Below are 21023 nucleotides of genomic sequence, written 5' to 3'. Positions count from 1 at the left end.
TTGTTTGTATAGCAATACTGGCCAAGCCAATATACTGGAACAATTTTGCTACACACAGTAATCAAGTGTATTTCTAAAGTATAATTATACTGTCATAAAAATAAAGCTAAGATACCTCTTCTCCAAGCAATAAAACAGTTGCAGCTGTAAGGAACCCAAATAAATGAAATACATTTTCTAACTAAACATAGTGTCTTCCAAAGAGAACAAAACCACCTCCCCTCTCCCCCTTAAGCCAAGGTTAGCATGAAAAGTGATCAATACTTCAATCTCAATAAACTATTTCAATGGTAGTTAATTCACGTGGAAAGAGAGGCTGAAAATTTTTGCTCAGCGACCTGCGACATGCTATCTTGTTTGCAGAATGCTGATAATATATCATTGCCATAATGGATATGGCTTAGCATAAAGAGCTAGAAAGAAAGAAAAAAAAGATGCCATACAGACACGCTCGTTCTTTAGATTCCGATCAATACTACACACAGCCTCTTCTGAAACAAACCAACAGCACGGAATGCTGGAAGAGGAAAACAGCCAAACGTTTGCAATTAATTTTATTTGACAAATGTTCATTGATTTACTGGAATAAAATATATGCAGGCTGCTATCCATGACTAGTGCAATCCAGCTACCTGTAAGTATTCCATTTTGCAATTTCTTATTGGCTTGTGCAGCACAGATGCTCCTTTGGCGAGGGAGAACAGGCTCCCCTTTATGAAGGGGTGATTGTTGCCAGGGAGGAAGTCCTGTGTGCTTTGTCCAAAGCACATCACCACAGCATGGTAACTACCAACTCCCTGCAACAACGGCAACCACCGGCTCTCCAGGGATGAAAGAGTGAATTGGTACAACTCTTCAATCCAACACACCAAGAAACAAATTCGGAAAGATCTGAGAGGAACGCGTAGCTTAGAAGCCAGTTTCGGGAGAAAACCATATTTCATATTTATATTCCACTATTGTTTGCATTGCAAAGAAAGTGAAACTTCAGGAACGTGTAAAACATCCACATGTAAAAACGGTGCACGCTCCCTGGAGCAGTGCAGGATGACACTTGCACTAGAGAAAATACTGTGAAGTCACTGCAACTGTGAATTTAAAATACGAACACAATAAAAAGGAAAAAGGAAGGTAGAAATATTTCCCTGATACAGAAGAGGGCTCATGTTTTTACAGGTAAAATTTTTTACTTTCCCAAATTGCAGGCAAATGCAACACTCAACCACTTAACGAAGCAGATCACACCATCAGCCCACACAATGCAGCCAATCAACACAGAAGAAGTGCCAGAAGTATTATGCATTCCCTCCTGGGCTATTATCCTCTGCGCCTTGAGTACTCACATCTCTGTTCCTTCATCACTCCTGCAGACTCTTGCTAAAGCAGCAGTCATCACAAGAGGAAAACATTTTGGTAAAAATACTAAACAAAAAGCAGGTGCGTAACTATACTGCCCTTCAGAAATGCAGAAAGAAGTCAGAAGGTGCAAGTTCAGCTGTACATAGCATTTTATCCCAATCTCCCATATGAATTTTATGAAATGCGAAATACGTACTACGCGTGTGGCAATATTAGAGAAGAGTGAGACATCTTTGTACCGCCTTCTGCGTCTAAAAGCACTCTCTCATCGTACGGACCGTGCACACAGAGCAGATGTGGAATAGAGCTGCTCCTCGTGAGTAGGGCAGACGCAAGTTATTAAACAGACATTAAGTTCAGTAGATCCTCAGTGCAAAAAGATTAGCAAAGCACACATTCACTTGCCTTGGTTTACATCCCTTAGACTTTGGCCATTGGCCACTATAAGACACAAAGATGAAGGAGAGAGACTTTTGGTATGACCTGGTATGGCCGTTCTTAGGCAGCTCATGATTTTGCATTGCTAGCTCCTTATTTCAGCTACTTCTCTAAAGAAAATGACCCCAAATTGGGTAATAATGACACACGCAGGTTCCCTCACTTTGTGGGATATTCCTTTTCCGTAACCTTGCCTCAAGTGCCTTCCACTGGGGTCAGAGCATGTGGCCCTCCTTTGTGATGCTTCTCCCACCTACGTCCACTCCCGGAGCCTCCATCAGTACACGGGGAAGGGAAGCAACCTTCTCTAAATGAGAAGAAGTCACCGACTGAGCTGTGAAGTTCAACGCTCTCTCTTCTCCAATCTTTCTTATTATAAAGTTTCTGCCAGTTTCTTGGCCTAGGAATATCTTTCTACAAAGGAACATCAATGAGATTTCTGAACCACATTCCATCTACAAGGCTAACCTGACTTCTGAAGAGTCCGTTCCAAAGACTAAATTTGTCCCTTTAAGGTTTTGGAAGTCCATTTTCCTTAAACTTTCCGTAAGGAGACCGAAGCTAGTCGTTTTGCAAAGTTGGCAGCCAATTAGAAATGAAACTAAATGCACTGTAGCTTTTAAAACATTGTAAAAAAAAAATTGTTAATATCAAAGTTAAGATGTCTAAGGTATAAACAAAATCATAATGGGATGCTGGGTTACTGTATATGGTAAATAGCTCTCTGGAGGAAACCTTTATTACTCCCTCAGGGCTTTCTTACAAAGTATGGATTTCTTAATTCCTAGTGGAATATTTTTCATACATCACTGCAGACTATTAAGTACCAGATATTACATTATGTAGTTTAAACTTTGCACTATGCATGAGAAAGACTTTCCTGTCGAGAAAACTATCTCTCTGCTATTATAATCTTTACAATATTAAAATTAATACTGGCTGCAGGGTATAAGCTTCGCTACCAAAATTTAGGGGAGTTTATCATTTAATATATTCATCAGCCTGTGTGTGAAGCTGCTCGTAAGGGAGGGAAGCAACCGCAACAGTGAAAGGGGTATTTACTAATTTTGAATTGCTAGTGAAAGGCAGAGCAACGGTGTCATCACGTCCCACCGATGTCATTCTCAGTACTGGGCTAGCAAAGGGCGTGGTGAGCCGGCAAGAATAATGGCATTGCACATACTAAAGGCAATTCATTATGCTTCAGGACATTTCAAGTTCCACTTGTGAACCATTAACTTGTTACCCAGGAGGGATTCGAAGCTAAGTATTAAAAAGACAATAAAAATGCACCAGCCCTCACAGCACCCAAAAGCAGATATCTTGTAAATATGTAAAGAGAATTGTTAAAAAGTTTATATTAATAATCTCTTTTATAATCTTCTCTGCATAGCAGCAATGGCCCACCTATACCTCACTACAAATATGAAGGGGGGGAAAAAAGAAAAAAAAGAGCGCTGTTAAATTTTATTTTCAAAAATTTTAAGTGAAATTCAACACTCACTTGTAGACTGTGCCTCCATTGCCATGACCGAGGATGTCTCGATACCGTATGTCTTGTTCATTCATCTCCACAAGAAAGAAAGAAAAACAAAAGAGATGTCATGCTGTGGATGGAAGTGTCAAGGAAAAGCAACTCTAGGCCATAAACAACAAGCAGTCTGGGTCATTTCAAGTTCAGCTGCAAGAACGAGAAGATCAATACAACATTTGCTGTCCAATTTATAAAAGACGATACCAAGGGACAAAGTGATGGAAAGTTTAATGACAATTTGTTTGCCTGGGTCATTTCATTAAAGTTTGATAAAAGGTGTCAAAATGGAATGATATAATATAGCTCAAGAGGGTCAGGTCACAGATACTGATAGGAAAAGGGTCTCCAGAACAGCACATAACCAAAGCCAAAGTTGGAGGTGAATGGAAACAATCCAACAGAAAACTGTCATCTTAAGTACGGCTGGAAAAGTTTATGATTTATTCTGGAATCAGCGTAATTGATACTAATTGAGTGACAGTTCTGTCAGTAAGATTGCTTCCTAGTGCTTAATTTATACACCTTTTAACTAAAGCAAATATTCTGAAAAAAATAGTCTTGAATTGCTATCCAATAAAAATAATTTTCCTTGAAATACACAACTAATTACTTGCCTCAATCTTTCTGCTCACTGGGACAACTCTCCAGATATGACAACATCCTCAGATACTTGAGCAGAAGCCCAATACAAGCACTGTACATTGCAAATGCTGGAATTCGGGATCTTTCTGATACGGATTTTTTAAAAGCTTATTATACATCACCTTGCTGGATGAGCAATTCGGATGTAAAACTACAGTTCAACCGCCTCCTGTACAAATACAGTTATATTGATCTTCCAGCTAAACCACCTATTTAAAAAAATCACTACAAACATTTTTGGAATGCACATGCATATTTGAAATTGAATATTTTAATGAGAGTAAATTCTAAGCTGCAGGCATTTGCTATTCCAAAAGGATGTCCTCCATTGCCTGATCATCATAAGTAATAAATGTCTGGGCAAATCCCCTTTTTAAAAAGGTATTTTCCTAGGAATTTGTTACCAAATCATTAACTTGTTTCTAATAACTATTTATATTTGATGGGATACCAAGTTAAATGTCTTACATGAGTTGGCATGGCTGCTTAAAGACTTTCTGTCATTTTTGTGTGTTAAAAGGCATCGAAAAACCCCTAATGATATGTCTGGTCTGCCATCACCGATGTGATTAGAGATCACGTAAGCGCATCTGAGATAGCTTCAGATTAGCTCTTTCAAGTACCACGCTCACCACGGTGAGAGCCAGGCAGAGCTCGCCGTAAGCTAACTATCTGTATTTACCCAACTCCCGTAATGGTTTTTAAAATTCAGTGGGGACACATGCCCTTCAGTTACCAAGCCATGTTTAAGCATCCCCTCTCATACAATGTCAGTGAAGATAAGAGGAACTTTGCCCCTGGCTTCAACTGGAAGAAGTAAGTGACGGTAACAAACTGAAATGCCCTAAAGAGTCAATATTCAGCATGTCTTACCAACCGAAAATGGAATAGTTCATTGATTTAAAATAATATGTTTTAAGGACAGAAACTATGAACTCCAAAATTTCTGTTCTTTCCGCTCACTACCCAAATAAAAAGCATGCTTGTTTCTCACAGGAAATACTTCTCCTCTATGCATTTCTTCCAGCGAGGTCAAAATCTCCGAGTTCGGAGAAAATTTGAAATACCTCAAAGCAGAAGTCAACTCTACTTTATTACCTACGTGCAGTTAAACCTGGGCCAGGTATCTTAAGAGGGTATGAAATGGCCCACTTAAGTATCAAGGTTTATGGTGAAAATGAAAATTTATTTTATTAGTGAAAGCTATTTTGCTTATCGCATCAATCAGAAAATGCAAATAAAGAGGGGGGAAAAAAAAAGACACCTTATAAGGAACATAACTCATGAATGGTTTTTAAAATATATAAAGAATCTATACTGGATCCCTTGCTCTAAACATAATTTCTCTCCAACTGCAGTACTCATTTATTTAAAGCACATACTGTGTTTAAGGAGTTCTGCTCTCCTCAGCTGGAGGACTTTAATTCTCCAGTCTTTGAGGTAACAACAAACATCTCTTTCCTATATTCCCAGCAATGTTCTTATAAACAAAACTCTTAAGAGAAAACAGATGAATGCACAAAGCTATGAACATACTTGTATCTTTGCTTCTTAGGGGGAGAAAAAGAAGTTTAGTTCTTTTTTTGTAGTTACACAAGTTATAAGCAACAAATTGAGCAGAACTAGAGACATAAAGCGTATTGTCTTTTCTCCTGCTTTTTGCTAACTGCTAAAAAGGAGAGTATTTTCCTCCCACCGTTCCCTAAAAGCCAGTGCTAGGAGCAGCGCCGTACTGCGACGTTGCGCCACTCGCACCCGCTGCCAGCCCAGCACCGTTTCTTGTCCCTAGGCACAAAGAGCAACCAGAAACCCAGGGTGAAATAGGAAGACTGGGGTGGAGCAAGGATCTGCCAGCAACCGCCAGAGAGATAAAGTGTGATTTACTGGCTCAAATAAAGATGCCAAAAACATGTGGTGATTTATTTATTTTACTGGGAAAACTGGATTCTCAATCATAAAATGATAACACAATAACAATGAACTCGACAGTATGGACTGGAATATTAAACCTGCAAACCCAAGTTTGATTGGATGCCAATATTAACAGAATTAATGAAAAAGCAAAACAGACTTCAATTACGGATCAGCAAACAAAACATCCCTTGCTTATACCTGCTGGTTTTGAAAGAAATCAGTGTCTATCTCTTGTAAATCATTAAAAACAAAATGCTCAATTAATCCTTATTTTATACGTAGCGGCCTGACAGAGGCAAAGTCCTATAGCCATACCTTTGCTTTACGAATCGAAGCAATAATGGTTTCAGAAAGCAGTCACACTCTATGAGCAGACAATTGAAGAGATTTAGTAAATCCCACTTTATAGAGCAGAGACTAATCGGAAAACACAAGCCAGTCAAATGTTTCTTATGAACTGTTGACACTATATCAATGCTGAATCAATTGGTGGCATTTACTCTGAGTGACAGAAAAGAAATAAATATTTATATCACATCACCTATATCAATGAACCTAGGCAGAAAGCTATTTCTAACCTGTCAATATTTGATTATCTTGAAGAATCATGTCCCCTTCTTTTAATGATTAATATGAATTCCTTATTAAACCTAAATGGAAACTACTAGAGGAGTATCATTACGAATGCCTGAAAGCATAAAGTGCCGAAAAAAGAATAAAAAATAATAACCCAACCCATATTTAAGTAATGATAAGTGTGACTTAATCCCCCAAAAGCGGGAAAAGTTGAAGTTACAACTAGAAACCTATTTCCAGTTATGGATCTGTGACCAAATTTTGCAGAACACAACACAGCATAACAAAAAGCATTTTCTCGACAGAAAATGCTCCTATCAGAGCAGGGTGAGTAAAATGACATTAAAACTTATTTAGAATTTTTTTTTTAATGGGCTCAGGTAACATTTTTTAGTATCATAATAAGAGTTTTGGTTCCTTTCTATCTTTCTAAAATTCTACTCCGCAGGAAAGAGATCTTTAACAATCTATTGCAGGGTACACAAAATACTAATTTCTATTACTTAGAACAAATAAAATGCCAAATACAGCTTATGGACTCAGTCACAAAAAGATGACTTTTACTCACGTTCAGTAATTCTACTTTAAAACAAAAAAAAATTAGTAATACTGGAGTAATTATCAATGTAATTTTAAAAGTTCAGAAGCATGCTGCTGGTACTTACAGAATTCTAAGTTATCCAGAGAAATATATTGTTTAGCTACAATTTTGAAACATTAACAAACCTACCTGGTAGGACTCTGAATATTAAACTACGTCTGCACATAAGGCATGCTGACAAGCTTAAAAACACACTTCCAAGCTGTATTCAAAAGATTCAGTGCCAAATAGGCAAGGCTGCAATACTGGGCTGCTCGACTCACATTTTAGAGGGGCACTCTCATCTATTAGACCACAATGTTACAGGTGATACTGAAGGACAAGCTTGAAGACCTGCCTTTATCTTCTTGACACGCTCAACTACAACTACTTGATTCATGAAATGCCAATGAGGCTTGGAGAGGTCATTGTGTGAAGGCACTGAATACGCATCTGAGATAATTAAGATTTCAGCCTTCGAAACATGGAGGGGAAGTGAACAGCAGTTAAGAAAATCAATAAGAGTCTTTTATTTGCAGTGACACAGATGTCTCAGTCAATAGAGCCTAATAGGCAAGCTTGATCGCAATGGACAGGTGCCTGCCTCCGAGGCTATCAAAGGGCTTTCACTATGACAAACGTTAAAACATATTTATGTTGCTGCTGAAGAATCTAGGATTCTTTTAAGGTAGTTTAATTTAACGGTGTATATTTAATGTCATTACGCTACTGTGAGCCTGCCCATAAGTTCAGCTCAAAATGGGTGAGAAATGATTGCTCTGTTTGTCCAGGACATCCACTTGTCCGCCAATTGTTACCTTAAACCTTTCGCTTCTGGGTGCCAGAATCTGAATGCCTGGAGCAAGAAGAGAAAGTAACACGAGAGCTTTCTACAACTTTGGGGTTTTTTTTTTTGTTTTATTTGTGTGTGTGGTTTTTTAAGCAGCTACAACACAAGGTGGTTCCAAATACTACAGAGCAGTTCCTTGCGAGAACCTGCTAAATATTTAAGTATCTACTGCCCTAAAAAATGCAAAGGTCATTCTAACTGAGCAGTTGACTTAGTTGTTCAAAATTGATTAACTTTCTTCCCTGAAATTGTGGCAGCAGTGCAACATGTGTGAGGTACTTCAATCTATTTGGAGCTAAATCTGATTAGCACGTTTTGAGAAATGGGAAGCAAATTGCTATGCCAATCAAAGTAAATCAGGACACATAACTCATTCATATCATGAAGGTTTTCATGGTCCCTCCAGTTCTGTATTAAAAGAACACATTACAACTAAATGAGCAGTAAGCATCTCCCCACCTATTTGTGGTATGCCAATCACAGCAGTATTGGGCAGTAACGAGACGTGCATGTAGCCAAGACTCAATTCAGTGCACCTACCTGGCCATTTGCAAGGATTTTCTTCAGCTCTGCAGAAGACTTTTTTAAGCTGAAAAAATAAGAAGCAAGTAGTTTTAATGACTGTGCCATTTCACTCTATAAAATGATGTGAAATCATACGAAACAACGAGCCATCAGGTTAAATTCATGGTTACATATTCTGAATAGATTTAACTTTAGCAATGCTGACTGATGCTCAGCATAGCTACTCCTCAAACTGCAGCCAGCAGAAATGGAGAAGCAATGAACATTTAAGAAAAATCAATATATTTTTCACCTTTACAAACTAGCTTTCTTAGGTACCTGACTATATTACCCTTTGACATATAACCTATTTTTTGTCAGTTCAAAAAAGAAAAGGAAAAAAAAAACACACCCTCACACACCAGGTGTTTCAAAAAACAATAGGAAAATAAGGTTCACATCTAGTTTTCAGGTGCCTTATCTTGTCTTAAAACCCCTTAAGGCATTATCCCTTGATAATTTCTAGAAGTCTGCAGCAGAATGGTGTGCCATCGATGATGCCTCACTACCTCAACTGACCGCAGATTGCGGTATGGTACGTACAACTCCCGATTCAGGCATCTCAGGGACTTGCCTAAATTGAGGGGGGTGAGTCCCAATTGCCATGTGCATCCATTCCTGGTTAACTTGCTGCTGCAGTCCCTGCGCTTTTTCAGAAAAAACCCTACTCCTGTGTCAGTAGTCTTACATTACGCAAAATGACCCCCCTTATTTTTTTCTACTAAGAGAACTTTAACAAACCACAACTATCAGCTTGGTGTGTTTTGTAGGTAAAACTATTAATGGCTTCAAACTACTTCCACCCACTCACAAAATATTGCTTCACCTCCTCTCCTGACAAACTCTGTTCCTTGTACGTTCAACACAACAAACTGCCTGGGTAGCACTATGTCTGCAAAACTTAATCTCAAAGAGACATTCTGCTCTTATTACTGAAGTTGAAAAAAAAAAGTACAAAATAATATATTCTTGAAAGGCATGTGCACGTGTCTTGATCACAGATCATTATTAACAAGAACAGTGAAAACACAGATTTCATATTTGGTGGCTTTGTTCTTTAATAGGCCTCTTGTTCCCACGACTACTTTAAAGAAAAATTAAGTTTTCCAAGGAAACATAAGTTGATCTTGTCATCTTTCATGACTAACAATTTGTGAACATGAAACAAAGAGAGACTTTCAATTACTTCAAAAACAAAACTCATAGTGCAGAAGGTTTCGGAAAAGGAATGGCAATTAACCACCAAATAAGGTGACAAGAATCTTCTAGAAGCCTCATTTTCAACGCACTTTAAGAACAAGCTCAAAGTACAGGAAGTACTGAAAGCCAAAGCACAACAGCAACAGAAAGCAGCTTTATTTAGTTCAGTGGTACGACAGATTGGGAGGAGGACTGCAGTTCATGAAGATATTCAGAATTATTTTCTTTCAAGAGTCTTGGATAGGATCTTCACCACTGCAATGCACAGCAAATCTTCCCCAAGGGATGGGGGCAAACTTTGCTAGAAGAGATTCACCCAGGGTACTGGCTTGCTTTCTTTATCTCCCCAATTAGCAAAGCCACTAAAGGGAAAATCAAAACTGTTTTTAGCAGTACTTGAGCTGGGCTACCCACTGTAGCACAACTCCAGCACTGCTGCCAACCATATGGGGCGGCATCCTCCTCGTCAACGGGTAACCGCGTTGCATCACTCCCACCACGCAAAGACAAGGTTTGTGGGACAGTCCCACCACCGCAGCTCTTCGCGGTGTCTGCCAGAACGGGTACCGACACTTCACCGGCTGAACGTGCTTAATGCCGTACGACTGTGTCTTTGATCACGTTCGTATCTTTTTTTTTTTCCCAAAATGCTCTCAGAGAGAAAAGGGAGCAGCATGCTGATGCACAGATAAATGTAATAGTATACGCTTATTAGAATAATACAATAATTTAGGTTGAAAGGGACCTCCAGAGATTTCTATTCCCACGGTTCAAATACGCTCTTATATGAAGAGGATGGAGCCAGACTCTTCCTATTTCCTTTTAAGAATACACAAGTTTATTTTGTGGGTTTTTCATTTGTTTGTTTTAACATCAGTATTGAGTATAACAACTTCCTGTGACAGTTCATGTAATAAAAGGGAGTTTATGCTCCAGTATTTAAAAACGCATCTCTAGGAAAAAAGAGAGAGAGTTCTCTTGCATTTTAAGATCTTAACATGGGTTTTGAAATTAGGGCTGGAATCTAAACAGATAGGGGAGGCGGACTCCAAAACTTTGCTGAAACTGTATGAAAAAGGGCACCTAAGCTGTTCAAATTTTTCAAAAATCTTACCCCGCAATAATAAACCTACTGAATCGGGTATCAAATTTTAAAATCAAAGAATCCTGGAATGAGATAAACAGTGAAGACCTGAACATACCTACCTTGCCATAGACAGTGATTATTAGATCAACTAAAACAAATTAGCCCACCCACAAACAGTATTTCAATGCTTCATAAAGGACAAAGCCGTCTGAAACACCCAGCAAAGACTTATTTCTTTCAGCAGAAAATACTCCTCCTGAACAACCAGCAGTACGAGTCTAACAAGATCCATGAATCAAGGTAATTTCGTCTTCCCCACTTCAGTCCTGCGTGCCCAGTAGTCATATTGAAAAAGTTATTCAACATCAAGCTTATCGTTGGTAACTACCGCACACAAGGTTCCATTTTGTTTTAATAAAAGAAAATAAAACACAAAACATATGCTCCCGTTCTTGACTCTTACCTATTGCTTGGAAGGGAATCCGAGACTGCCGAACTGCTATTATTAGCAGACCCTGCTCGCGTATTTACCTGCAGGCAGGGAAAGGATCTTTATCAGTCGTTTGTGTTCAGAGGACACTATTCTAATTAACCTGTAATTTGCCATGAATTTCTCATTTCACTATGAAGGTTAATTAGCTTGTTGCTAGGCATACCGATGGTTGAGGTCTCGCCTGTATGTAGGTTAGCAGGCTATATAATTCACGGACTACAATATAGTACCTTTACATCTTAAACGCTGAGTTAAATAATACAGAAAAAGAGATGGTATGTCCACCGTTTATTCTCATTTTAAAAACTAAACAATCATTTAATATTTTCATAGTCTTCTACATTTCAAAATGAGTATGATTACAGGACCAATAAGCATACCTGAATGAATCAAACAACCTAAAAGAATTTCACTGCATTGCCTTCCACACTTAGATAAATCACTGAAATCAAATGAATATGGTGAGGTTTTTTTAAACTCTTGGAAGTAGTAGCAGACATTAGTTTATAAACTGAACGTTAAAATTTAGGACCCTTATTAACAGAGGTTAAAAACAAAAAGAAAGGCAGTTCCTTTCTTAATAAAACTGTATATACAGATATTGCAGCCAACACCCAGCAGATGAATCCTTCTCCCACCCTCACAAAACAAAACAAAAAAATTTTTAAAAATCTGCTTGTCAGAGCTCAAGAAAGTGCAGTTTTATTTGACATTTCAATAAGTGGAACACAGCATTACAAATCCATCTAACTTTACTGAAACAATTATTGAAATTCGTACCTTCAGGCCATGTATGTTCCGTTTCCCAGGAGGCTTGCAGGCTGAAACAGTAATTGACTAAATTGTAGAACACATCAGGGCCATTTACAAATTTGCTCAAAATGAATCTTTTAAAAAGAAATGAGGGTGACACCAAAATTAGCAGAGAGAAATGATTGAAAAGTGCCTCACAAGACCCAGAGTGGGAATTATGAACCAGGATTTTTAACTTGCAGGAGTAAGCATTTATAAATGCTAAGAGCTTTCTGACACCATGTAATATAAATTCTAATTTCTGCTTAAAACACATCAAAATCAAGAGAACTGTTGGCTTAAATTATCAGATTCTTTTTATAATTCACATTAAAATCAATATCTTATGTCACACTATTTTCACATGCTGTATTTTTTCTGGCACTTAACAGAAATATTTGCAAGATGTATTTTAGAGGAATCAGCTGCCACACATCATGAATTAGTCAGATTGTCAAATGCAGACAGTTTGTTTTAAATGTGGAAAAAACATGTCAGGGGCAACAGCAGTGAGTCTCAAGAAACCGAATACTGGATAAACGCAATACAAAATGCCACATTTTGGACACAGATGTGCAAATGTGGCACCTTATTATGCTGTCGAGGTTTACAGAGGGACGTGCTGCTTGAGGAGAAAGTATTCTCCTGAAGTCTCTCGAACTACATATTGCCTTGTTCTTCCATGCAGTGGATGTGCTTTTGTCAAATGTTAAAGTCACAAAGGCTTCTAGCTACATGTTACAGACAGTTCCCATTTTAAAACTACAGTGCCCTACAAATTGTATGTTAAAGGGCCTGTCATTTTTGATTGATTGTCTGAGGAGGGATGCATTTGATTTTTCTCTTTCTCTGATGCACATGCATTTCACTTCAATTTTTGACAGCAGGAAACAGAACTATTTATTAGTCAGAAGGACACAGATGATAGTTATTAAACACATCAGTTAGGGCTGGGCCATGTGCCTTTAAATGACATTAGAAATTACCGTGTGCATCTTAAAGAAGAAAAATATAATGATACTGTGGGCATAAAAAAACCAAACAGAAAACAAGAAACTATTCTAAAATACATATAAGAGTATTATATTTTTTCCAATAGATTAAAATCAACATTTCGAACAAGATATTAAAAGAGTAGTATTTTTCATGATATGTATTTGAATGGTATATTCACCTTGCATTCCACAGATGGGAGATATATATATAAATAAAAATAGGATATATGTGTGCGTGCGCACTCCCTTGTTTATGTATATGCATACAGAGGTTTATTTTCAGTACAAAAAAAGAACTCTGGCTCTTACTACCTAGGACAGCATCAATGTGATTTTTTTTTTAAAAAAGTAGACAAAATACCATTTTTTTCCCCTTAAATAACTTTAAATTATCAAATGAATACAGCAGAGCCAAGGTAACAGAGGATGGCACGTGGACATTTGCTACTGGTAGGCTTTATGGAAGACACTAGTTTTTGGAAGCTGACTGGAGACAGCAACTGGGAGGTTTCCTCAGAAGTAAGAGAGGCAGAAAGGGGAAAGGACTCAAAGGAAGATCACACTTGCAAAGGAAGCTCTTAAAAAGGGAGAACCTTAAATTAGCGGCAGAAAAGCTGCACGTTACCGACGGGGCTTTAAACTGAAGTACGTAGAGAGACACGGCCAAAAGGGCATGAAAGAAAAGTGTTTGCACTAACAGAATTTGGGAAGTTCATTAGAGAGGCAGGACTAGAACTTCAAATGCCAGAAGACAGGAAAAAAAAAAAACGGAGGAAAGTGCATTTTGTTTGATATTGCAGAAAAGCAGCAGCAGAACGTAGAGGGTATGAAGGGAGTGCAGGGGAGTTACAGCTTTAAAAGCTGTAACCTAGAAAGAATAGATGTTTTAAGAAGGTGATTTGGAAAGATGAAACAGCAACTCAGTTCTGAAGCCATTTAGAGTAAGCGGTAAGCTACCTACGAGGAAATACCCAGCAGACACGGGCATAGTTGAGCTAATGGTGAAAAAGTGGAGATAATACATGGGGATCGTATCCTCAGCAGTATGGAGATGAATTCTGCATCTGTACAGTCAAAGAAGATTAGCCTTGGATGTAAAGCAAATAGAAAAAGGAGACAGCAGCAGGAGTAGGAATCTACTTGGCTGGTTCTTCAGGAATGACCCAAAAGGAGACTCTAAAAGTAGGTTAAGCCTCATTTGTAATCTCAAAATGTCCCTTTAAGCACTCAGGCATGCCAGCTACTGAGCACCTCCTGCCACAACTTCCTTGAACTGTTTGCTTACAGGGAAATATAAGTATCTACTTGCCTTGTACTTCCAGGAAGGGTTCCCCACTTACTAGGGTCATCTACTGCATGAGTTTCTCCAAGCCACATGAAAGCCTGGCATTTTATTTCTTGCAAGTGGTGGTCAGTGGTTTTAGACAGGGTGTATGTCAATAATTAAATGGCCTTCTACAGAAAAAGGTTCAGGAGAAAGGCTGAGACCCTCACATCTCAGCCTGGGAAGAGGCAGAAGATAGCTTCCCTCTTCATAGCTGTCCTTGTACTCGCCTCACGAGAATGCATCTCGACTGCTGATTGCTCTGGAGTCCCACAGCCCGAATATCTGGGAGTCATCCCGTCCCGTCCCCGCCCCCAGTCAGATCCTGCCACTCTGACCCATAAAAAAAAAAAAAAGTCTCCGTATTCCCCTTGAATTCAAGTCTCCTTTCCATAGGAGCATACTCAACTACCAGGAAACCCAGCCTCCTTTTGAGACCTTATTAGCATGTGTTTGAGAAGGCTGTTGGTTAATTGCCCAATTCAAACTTCAGAGAGTTGTAAGTAATAGAAGTCTAGAATGTTTAATTGGGAAACTCATAGTATGATTATTTGTATAATATCAGTTAAGTGAGAAGAGTTTAATTTTTAATTATTTCAATTAATTTATTGCTGGGAGATTTACTTGGAGAATTTAAACCTTATCTGTTTCATCAATTAAGAATCAGAGATTCAAAGACTGGATAGTAAGAGCATCTGAATGAATCAGCGGAATTATGTAATGTATTAGTCTTTTTTTAACCATTATTTGAGTTCAGAGAGAGCAGTGCATTCCCAGAAACCTAACTAGCTGCCTACGGATTTTTGTTCAGGATGTAGATGACCTATTTTTTAATTGCCTCAGCCCACATAATTGATTACGTCTTCCCCTGTTCAGGAGAACTATTAAAGTACTAGTGAACATTTTGATACCACTAAGTGCCCAAACCTCAAATAAAATATGTCACACATAAAGCTTCCGTGACAGACATGTTCCCATTTTCAAAATGAACAATGACAGTCACATTCCCCAAGTCTGTTAGACTGATTAATGATATGAAAAGATCTTAACAAAACCTAATTTTCCTAAGTATCCAAAACTTAAGTTATTCATCTGCTTTCGTCTGAATACATGCAGAACCATCACCAATGAGTTTTTTAAATGTACATAAATATGTACTATGCAAACTGAATCTTGTTAGTCTAATTTACTCCAGTAAATTAGCTATTTTATATGCAATAAATGTAGTTTTCACTACATTCCCCACAATAATGAATTCTTCTATCCAAATTAAGAGGTAAACATCATGTCATGTGCATTTAAACCTCCCAAAAACATAACTGTTGATGAAACAGTTTACTGATATCATCATTGTTGATTAGAATTTGTTAAGCATTACCTCTTGGATATATCTGTAGAGGCTCTATTAACTGTCCATTTACTTGCTGTTCCATCACAGTGGAGTAATACTGCAAAGAGATTAAAGAAAGAGATTACTCAGTAATGTACGAACAGGAGTAAGAGCACTTATGGATTGTTTAATTCAATGTATTATTTATTTAATTTTTAAATTGCCATAGTACATCTCAGCCTTTACAATGCTTTCTTACCATTTGCAATGTTCACACAATAACGCGGCACGGAGGAACACAAGCAAGGGGCTGCGACGCCCGGCACAGTACTGACTCCAGCACAGGGATCTGTTATTGTCTCAGCTAAGCAAGTTTCAGGCCCACCTGAAACCTGGGAACGCTTTAGAAGAGGGAGCAAATGAAACATTTACAGCAAACACAGCAGTTGCCACACCTGGGAAAGCCAGGAAAACCAGCCAAATGTGGAAACAAAGAAAGGCTGTAAATACAGTCAAAACCTGTGCAATTAGGAAAAATCCAAGGGAGAAATGAATCTGGAAACCACCCAAGAATTTGCGATGCTGAAGCACAGTCAGGGCAGTTGGGGCCACATCCCACGTAAGCAGAGATGTCGTCCATTCCCTTAGCGGACAAGTTTAACGCACAGTAGGGTATGCAAACCAGCCTTACTAGAAAGCCACTGCAGACACACTGAGACCTTGGGCTTTACGGAAACTGCTAGGAGTGATCTGGGGGGGTAAAGTTTATTGATAAAGAAAGGCTAAGAATGGACAGAGGAATGTAAAAGTACCAGAGAACATCAAGACCCAAGAAGTCAGAAAATACGTAACGTGGTATGAGGGAGCCCGAGAATTGGCACAAGTGTGAGAATTGGCATTAAATGAAGAAATAAACATTTGGATTAAATAAATCAAAATCTTTACTAGCCTCTTTTAATTGACCCTCACTCCTGAGGAGCAGCGAAGACTCACCAGACAGGACACTGAACATTACGACTAAACAATCCTGGGGCAGGAGGCAGACCTTGCTACGAGTTTACTGTCTATAACCCACACATCTCTCATCACGATGTGTTAAATATTGAAAGCACATCACAAAGCACGTTTCTTTTGCCATCGCCGAACATCTTTGAAGCAAACATGCTGGCTGTGGGCCAGATCTTCATGGCATAAATCAGTGTAGCTCCACTGACTTTCATGCTAATTCTCACCAGCCAAGTGTGGTCTAAGACTTCAGCGTGTCACTGTTACCAGCATTCTGTGATACTGTTACTCAAACCAGCAAGAATGGATGTCAACAAGAAAAAAAATTCTAAGCCTCTATGAAATCAAACACATGTATTTCGCTCACACCAACGGTTTCCCATAACGCAAGCATTTTTTACTTAGGCAACTTAAAAAAGACAAAAGTTTATTAACTACCTAATGTTACGAAACTTTCTTCTTTCCTCTTACAACGGGATTAAACATGTGAACTACAGTAAGGCAAATATTAGATGGACACCAAAGTCAATTTATGCCCAGGAGTTTTTCAGTGCTTCTGGTTTTCACATTCACGTCCAGAAACAGGAAGAAATTTCCTTTTTGTGAAAAAACTGCTGAGGGTTTAAGGATCCGTCCAGCCCCACCTCCCGCATGTACATCCAGCATGATGCCTGCTGCTAAAAGCATTTCCCTCATTAAAATCTCACCACAAGATTCGAGTGGGGCTTCTCATTCATATTAGTGCATGAACACATAAATCCACATCTTAAATAACCGCGTGACACATGCTTTTGCTGTGCTTATATAGAGCAAAGCTATTCATTACAAAAGCCTGCTCTTTTGAAATGATCAAGCAGTTTTCAGGAGTCAGGACTACCCCACAGACTTATTTTGTATCAGGGGGGTCATGAATAACATGCCAAATCCTCCCCCATGTCCTCATATCCCTTCATAAAAATGTGTCACTAGTATCTAATAGTTATGGAGCTGTGAAAGAATCTCCTGCTCTACTGGGGGCCAAAATTGCTTATGAAAAACAAACTTTTTTATTACCATTTTACTAGTGGCATTCTATGACCTGAAGACATATATATACACAGTATAAACATATATTACATACTCTCTGGAATAATAAACTGAAATAAACATACATGAGACTGTTTCCTACCAAAAAAAAATAGAGGGAGAGAGAAAAAAACATGGCCCTCTCCATTACTCAAACAGTGATGACAAGTAAATGAAATATCAATCATGTAAGCTGTCAACCTTTTGGGACAGCAATAACTGTTAACAAGTAGTCTGGAAAAATTGTCTGAAAATGACTTGTCCTCCACACATGAGCATTTGAGGTTTCCATGGAAAATTAAGATGCCAGTGGCTATTTGGAACATTGTTCAGGTATTCTTTTTAATGGAAAATTTGCCAGTTATTGATCCAGAGCATGTACCCCTTGCTTTCAGAAAGCTGCAAGCAACTTTCCAATCAGTGGCTGTCAAAAAAATTACTGCCTTTTTATACTGATACAAGACAACAGCTAAAGTGCAACTCCACTGCTACTCAATGTCTGTCTTTAATTAACTGCAATGCACAACAGAAAATTAATTTTACTTACCATTTCACAATATTTGCATAGGCATAATACAAAGTATTTCTGCATACACCAAGGTAATTCCAGATCTGCCTGAAATCACTTACTGTCAAGTTCAGAAACCAAAGAACCTCAAGAAAAGAGGTCACACATGATTCAAAACATCTTCCCCAATTATAGTGTCACACCTGCATGGAAGGGATCTGTATTCTCAGGGAATCATTTTTTTGTTCTTAAACTGAAAGCCCTTCACTTTGGTTTCGGCGAATACTAGCAGAACGGGAGGCAAACTGCACCATGTCAAAATTCCTAGAAATATATTAACAGCTGTTCAATCCTCCAAATATGTGTTGCAAGGCCTCAAAATACTCAAAAACGAGTATTTTTCTTCCCTGGTATATTCTTCAAGATTACAGTAGATTAATTCCTTTTCTTGTAGCCTAAGAACATTTGTTTTCTTATAAACATAACCCAAAATGACACCTATAGGATGTTAGAAAGTTAAACCATCAATGTAACACTGAAATAGAAAACTAGTTTAAAAGTGAAGGGAAAAATTTCAGAGAAGAACAGCTGCTGAAGCAGAAAGAAGTCATTTACAGACATCCCATAATTTTTAAGGGAAAGCAGAGAGTTGAGCAATCATAACTCTAATGTACTGAAACTTTAACAGTAAGCTTGGAAGCAAAGCAAAAAGATGACCTTACAAAGGCATGATTAATCTCAAGACTGTGCCAGGAAAATTCAAGTTTTCCAGTTTAACAGCAAAAATGGCAGACATTTTATAAGGAAATAAAAGAAAAAAAAATATCTAGAAACACAAGGAATTCCAGTGGGGAAGCATCACCAGTGATCTAGTTGTATGAAACAAAATAAAAAACCCTCAAACAAGCACAAAACCCTCTTGACTGCAGCAAGATTTTTCTTCCTTTCTTTCACACAACTGTCTTATGCTCTTTAATATCAAACTTGTAATACAATGGTTTCACCTCCTCTGGAAAGAAAACTAATTTAATAAATCCCTTGAGTTTCACAGAGATCAATCACCAGCATCCGCAACCCGCATTTCTTCCACCCCAGGACTAAGTCATAGGCAATGACTAAGGTCTCTTTGAACCAAGGTCTACCAAGAGACCTCCAGTCGACGAACGTCCACCCCAGCCTTCGCAAGGCAAGAAATAGTACAATCTCTGCAGATATCAAAAGGATCAGAATTTCCCTGAGGAAGCCCTCCTGGAGCCTAGAAAACATGAGCCCCCTTCATGGGAAACATCGATCCTTTAATGTGTTTACATGCTAAGCTCACAACAACGAAACTACATTGTTTTGCCAAACGCTGGAGAACCTGTGCCCAAGAGGGACCCATTAAGCAGCGACTCAGGCAAGAGGTAGGTGATCCAAGCACGTCCCTGCTCTGCTTCCTCTGCAACAGGGAACTGATGAGGAGGACCAAACCGAACCAAGTCATTAAGTCCCACCAAAACTACCTACGAATGGTACTAAAAAGGGCTGGTTCGTCATATGTTCCAAGTTAAGGCCATTAATATAGCCAGAAGCACACTTTATAAGGAACTAGCATTCCATTCAGCTTAGAGAGAAAAATGCCCATTTGTTATTTTCTTGCTTATCAATTTCATTTGAAAGGAAATGGAAATGTTACCTGATTTTTTTCACTTACATCTGCAACATGAAAGATACACTGAAACTATATTCAAATTATTGTGTTTCAATAAGTAACTGCATACTTTATTTCTGTAGACAGCTTTTATATTTATAGGCACCTAGACAGAGATTTTACGCACATCTATGTATACAAAGGCACACACTGACACACATATCTCATATTAAAAAACAGAAAATACGTCTTTAAATCCTCTATGACTATTGAGCCTGCAGCTACAATGAAAGTCTTCTGTTAGGAGGGGTGAAAGAGTCTCCAGATGAAAGTAGATTTTGAAAAATTTTTAGAGCCCAGGGGTTCATTTTTAATGAGCCGTTACTTTAAGTACTGCATAAAAAATACAAGAAATTGATAGTCCATTTAGCCTGCACTATACCTAATGCAAAAGTCATTAAGATGCATTATTCTTAATGTTTATGATATGATCAGTAACTGTACAAGTCTTTTTTTTTAAAAAAAGTCAAGCATGTCCATATATCTCATATGATACAGTTTTTAAACACCTACACTTAATACAGGAATATTGTACAGTGAACTTAATACAGGAATATTGTACAGTGAATACTGCAGCTTACATTAACACTTCGATACAAGCAAAAATATACAAACAGAAACTGAAAAACATGGAAAATATCAGCATTTGTTTTACTATACCTACATAGGATAGCATGGCTTTCATTTCTTCATCGCTTCTAACAGTAATCCGATCACCATCCTCATCTTCATCTAACAAAGAAATATATTACATTATGAACAATGGAAGAAGGAAATTTACAATTTTAGTATGTAAGGTTTTTACCGGGACAAATAAAAATACGAAGAATGTATAAACCAACTACACAGGTAACCAGGTACTCTGAAATAATAATGTATAATGACTCCAAACATTAATTACCAAAGACTACAATTACATCTAAAAAGGGGGAATGAACAAAGTGCTCAAAACTTTGCTCTCAACAGTTCTTTTATTGCTAGAACCTCTCCAGAAGCCAAGTGCCTTACTCATGCTGTAATAACCCCTGCTGAAACCCGTTAAGGTATCCTTTTGACTCAGCAAAGTAAAGTTTCTGA

At 38.2% G+C, this 21023-nt stretch overlaps 1 protein-coding gene across 3 annotated transcripts in view; it reads right to left on the bottom strand.

The window, feature by feature from the left end:
* MAP2K5 (mitogen-activated protein kinase kinase 5) overlaps nucleotides 1-21023 on the bottom strand; it is a 140546-nt gene that overhangs the window by 107037 nt on the left and 12486 nt on the right. For all 3 annotated transcript variants that reach the window (XM_059823742.1, XM_059823743.1, XM_059823744.1), the window contains exons 3-8: nucleotides 20611-20678; nucleotides 15727-15796; nucleotides 12018-12058; nucleotides 11208-11275; nucleotides 8434-8482; nucleotides 3302-3366 (exon numbers count right to left, since the gene is read on the bottom strand). In XM_059823742.1, the coding sequence (XP_059679725.1) occupies nucleotides 3302-3366; nucleotides 8434-8482; nucleotides 11208-11275; nucleotides 12018-12058; nucleotides 15727-15796; nucleotides 20611-20678 (361 nt within the window). The remainder of the gene's footprint in view (nucleotides 1-3301; nucleotides 3367-8433; nucleotides 8483-11207; nucleotides 11276-12017; nucleotides 12059-15726; nucleotides 15797-20610; nucleotides 20679-21023) is intronic.

The sequence above is a fragment of the Gavia stellata genome, chromosome 13 (genome assembly GCF_030936135.1).
Source record: "Gavia stellata isolate bGavSte3 chromosome 13, bGavSte3.hap2, whole genome shotgun sequence".
Classification (NCBI taxonomy): Eukaryota; Metazoa; Chordata; class Aves; order Gaviiformes; family Gaviidae; genus Gavia; species Gavia stellata.
Note: the sequence above shows the minus strand (reverse complement) of the source record. Positions and strands in the feature narration are given on the sequence as shown.